General features: G+C 38.1%; 1 protein-coding gene across 1 annotated transcript in view; it reads right to left on the bottom strand.

Annotated features, from left to right (window-relative positions):
* The window catches only part of kcnn3 (potassium intermediate/small conductance calcium-activated channel, subfamily N, member 3), a 58103-nt gene that overhangs the window by 45843 nt on the left and 7528 nt on the right, over window positions 1–4732 (bottom strand). The window contains exon 2 of the mRNA XM_035672178.1: window positions 208–303. Within this exon, the coding sequence (XP_035528071.1) occupies window positions 208–303 (96 nt within the window). The remainder of the gene's footprint in view (window positions 1–207; window positions 304–4732) is intronic.

Raw genomic sequence — 4732 nt, 5'->3', positions numbered from 1 at the left:
TATAAAAAAATACAGTACAAGATAAAACGATTAACAAAAACAAAGATATAGGCCTGTTAATTAGTGAGCTTTACAGGTGCCGGATTCCACCTGCTTCTTGTCTGTATGCTAAGCAAAGCCAATCACCTCTCAGATCTCAGCAAAGCTAAACCACTAAAGCTGTCAACAGGATGTATAGGCACGTGGATGTATGTACATGTGATTTACCTGAACTTCCCGTGCATGGTAGGCTATGATGAGGCCCAGCAGGATGACTGTAGACAGACTGATCAGACACTTCAGGGCCAGCGAATACATGGAGCTCTGTAGAGAGAAAATGGACACACACACCTTTAAAAACAGGCAGCACCAACATAATACACATGGGTTGTTATAATATTCAGTACAACGACCAAAAACATCCATGAAAGATCCCACATGCTTAAAAACTAATGATCCACATTCTGTCTCAAGTCTGGTTAAACTTGGACAAAGTCCCAGATGTCCTGTGTCACTTCTTTGCTGAAATGGCATGTGTACCATATTGGCACTGTCTCAGCATAGACAATAACAACTAACATTTACAAAACAGACTTTCAAACGCTGAGCAGAAATAGAATGGTAGTATTCCTCCCGTCAATAGCACTCTGCAGTCAAGCTTTAAATCCTCTGCTTGTCTAGTTTCATAGGGCTTATAATCAATGCACTGGGGAACTTCCGATCAATACAACTCATAGCACTTCAGTGGCTCCTTTAACCCCCTCACCTCACACACTAAGAGCTAAGCAATACTTACTGGAGTTATTATACACATGAGCACGCACATATACAGCATACATATATTTCTAACATTTTTACACAACAGTTTACACAAGGAACACCCCCCAATCTACCAATCCACAGTAAGATATATAGATGGAAGATCAATAGGGAAAAGTGTGTGAGAGTGTTTTTGTTAGCTGTTCTCTAGTGTTTTATTTCAGAATACATTTTCATTGGTAACAGCATGTTTGGTTGCGTATAAGCCAAATGTGCTATAGGAATAAACAAATCCAGTCAGGTGCCACAACATCATCAGAGCTTTAAGTAGCTGGGAAGAAAGAAATGCCTCTCAACTATTTAAACATTGTTTATTTTATTTATTTGGTAAAGGGCCATACAGGGGTATACCAACAAAAAAAGAGAAGAAAATGTTACTCCTCTTTCTTTTTTTGTTGGTGCTTTTACCTCATCCATAACTGGCTGGCATCAAAGAAACCTTGTTACCCATGCTAGTGGCATGGCTCTAGGCAATATTGGTCCACCACTTTAGTCCAAACTGAAAAATCTTAAGTTTTGTCATAAAATGTTGACATCTAGCACCACCAATATTTTTTTGACCCCCTGACTTTTCCTGTAGTGATGCCAGCAGGTTGATACAAACAACTACTGGATGGGTTGCCTTGATAGTAAAAATTTTACCTGCTAAAGATCAACATGCAAGCATTATCATTGGGAGCATGTTAACATGCTGATGCACTGTTGTGCTTAGGAACAGCCTCACAGATCTTTTAGCATGGCTGTAGACACTCAGTCTTGTTTTTCATTATCTTGTATTTTATGGCATCTAGCTATCATGATAGCATGCTTTTGAGCCTACCCAAAGTCAAATCAAGGCAATCTGAAAAGAATATGTCACAGTTGATCCTAGATACTTAGTACAAGGATTTATTTCAAAACAAACAAAACCTGTTTAAAGGGAAAAAAGTAAAGTTACGATATGGGGACAACAGAATAACAATATTAAATAATAAAGTACATAACTAGGATAAAATAACAATAAATGACTGATTGAATGATGAATAATAAATGACTAATAAGTGTAATAATTCCAGGTGTCACAGATCCTGCATAAAAGATGAGATTTATTCTTTATTACTGTCAACAAATCTAACAAAAAGTCCAAAATCAACAATGCTTCTCTTTATACTTTGCAATTTTCAACTTCCTATTTCCTTATCATATAAGTGACATATACCTTGTTCATACTGAAGAGGTTTCTTTTTTTTTTTTTTTTTTTTTAAAATGGGTCACAAATACCTGGTTGAATTTTTTTTTAAGTAAAGTAATTTTCACAAACAGCGGGTGACTGGAGCTGGTCAAACAGGAATAGAACTATTTTCAGCTGTAGATTCATATGCCTTTGGTGGTCTTGTCAGTATTTACAGCAGAGCGGTGTATTCAAGAACTGAGTGCAACACTGTGGCTGATTGTAGTTAATAGTTTTTGGACAACAATGGCACAGAGGAATAAGATATATCAGGCTTTAGCTCTACACAAAATACTAGGACAAATTCAATTTTGTTTGGCTTTTCATGGGATATTGGGATATTGTTTGGGATAAAAATATAGAATACTGACAGACTTATCCTTTAAATTTTGAGAAATAAAAAAGAACTAATGAAAGTACATACGACCTCAGGTAAAACTACATTGCCTTCACTTCATCTCCTGTACATGTCTATAAACAAGCATGAATAAGGGTTGGCTTGATGACTTTTTTTTAAATCAGAAATTGGATTTTGTCAGTGTAGTTTATCGGTATTAGGTATTTTAGTGTCAATATTTTGTTTTAAAAGCTTTTCAAACCTCTAAAATATTGGCAAAAAGATCCTGCACACAGTAAAATGTCAGGAATCAGCAGTCAAACAAAAAATTTAGTTTGAGTCATTTTCCAAGCTTAAGAAATAAAAACTAGCTGCATTCAGTGATTTGGTTTCTGAAAGCCACACTCGCTGAATTGATTCATTTGTCTGTATCAGCTCAAGGACTATGTTTTGAATTGCAGAGTATAAAACAGCAAAAGCCCAAACTGCATTCATTCTCGAGATCACCAAGGACAGCTGATGAACGCAACAACCTATCGTCATCTTGAAGAGGAGAATTGAGAGCTGCCGCACCTCTGATGAGATATTTCAGCCGTCAAGTAGGATACTGTTAAGCATTCATTGCCAATCACTCTCTTAATCTGACGGTGCACTCTTTAGACACATATTACTCAGCCTTTCCCTCAAGATGTTATTAAGCAGAATCCACGTTGCATTTTGGGTTCATGAATATATATTGCAAGTCAGCCTCCTGGAAAATAGAATGTGTTAGTGTGTCACTGTGTCTATTTAGGGTCTCTGTAGATGCTTCATGGCCTTAATGGTATTAATCCAACATCACACACACACTCAGTCTAGTTTGTTAATCCTCACTGACACCCTCCTCACTTGCTTATTCCTTTTTCACATAATTATCAAAATCTGAGATGACTGAATATGAGATTGGGTGTCCTTTCTACTATTTAACACACACAAACACATATAGACACACACAAACACAAGGAGAGCATTAACTCAGTGTTGTTCATTTGTTCCTCATATCAGTGTGGTTATGGGCCACTGCACAACACTGGGAGAATACCATCTAGCTTCGGCTCTCCACTGATTTCCTCTATCAGCTTGCCCAAAGCTCTCGCTGTCTTTTGGTCTTTATTTGCTCGCACTTTTCCTGTCTCGGTCTGTCTCTCCTCTGCTAACATCTCATTTGTACTCACTGAAGCAAACTGGGTGCAAAGGGAGCCAACATTGTTGTGCTAATGAGAAAAATGCAGACTTGGATTTCAGCAGAATATCTGTTTAAACACACAGTCACAACCGGTGAGCTATAATGTGATTTGCTTGGAGTTTACTTCCTACCTTCTCTCTCACTCCTCTTGCTGAGTTTGCGGTCAGCCGTCTGTTGGCCGTTCTGGTTTGCTTTCAGTTCTGCCCATCACCCTGTCAAGAGCATTTTGTTTCTGCCTGTTTCTACTTAACTTACTCTGCCTGTATAGTGAATGACTCGACTGTGATGGATATGTGTGTATTGCCTTCTGTTCATTTTGTCATTTTTAAATCATCACTGCTGAGAATTCTCCATTCTAATTGGCTGGCAGGGGTCCATTAATTTCTGGTAATTGGACACCTCTGATGCAAAATTTATTAATGTCAGACAGCAACAGCGAGGCTTATGGTTTGGTCATACTTAATATAGGACATGGATAGCTGCGGACTTGCATGTGGACAGCAAGCACACCATCGCTCCAATACATACTACAATCAGTGGCACTACAAAACAAGATGGTGACGTCACAACAGCATGAACAAGAGCTCCTTTGCTTGTTGTTGGCTGAACAACAAAGTATTTTGTGTGTCTCTGTACTCCCTTAAAGATGCACTATAACAACGGGCCTCCTCTCACAGCCTCTCTTCAAAAACAAGCATCCACTTTACTTTTATAGCACATGCTCATTTGACACACTTTTTGCATGTACAGTCCATGCAGACCTTTACATAAATGGAAAGTTTATTCATTACCATCAAACAAGAATTGGGTTTTAGTTCAAAGCTTTATTATAAATTGTGACATCTACATAACCAGTTAAACTTCTACATCTCTGAAAATATGCATACTTTCTTTCTTGCCAAGCATTAGACAAGAATAGCACTCTCATGTCCTTGCGCTATATCCAAAGTTAAAAAATACACCTACCAATACCTTTAGCGCCACGGTGAGGTTGCCAAGAAACCAGCAGCGTACAGGTACAAGCACAGGTGTAAATAATCAAATCAATCAATAAGTACATTCCAATAAGCTGCTTCAGTTTCAGGGTCCAGGTATAGACCTTCTTCCCAGCAGCCATTTTGACATGAAATAGTAGGGTAAACACAGGTGTTACCAATGATAC

This window comes from Morone saxatilis, unplaced genomic scaffold, assembly GCF_004916995.1.
Source record: "Morone saxatilis isolate NCDOM2014 unplaced genomic scaffold, NCSU_SB_2.0 Contig24, whole genome shotgun sequence".
Lineage (NCBI taxonomy): Eukaryota > Metazoa > Chordata > Actinopteri > Moronidae > Morone > Morone saxatilis.
This window is presented reverse-complemented; position numbering and strand designations above follow the sequence as displayed.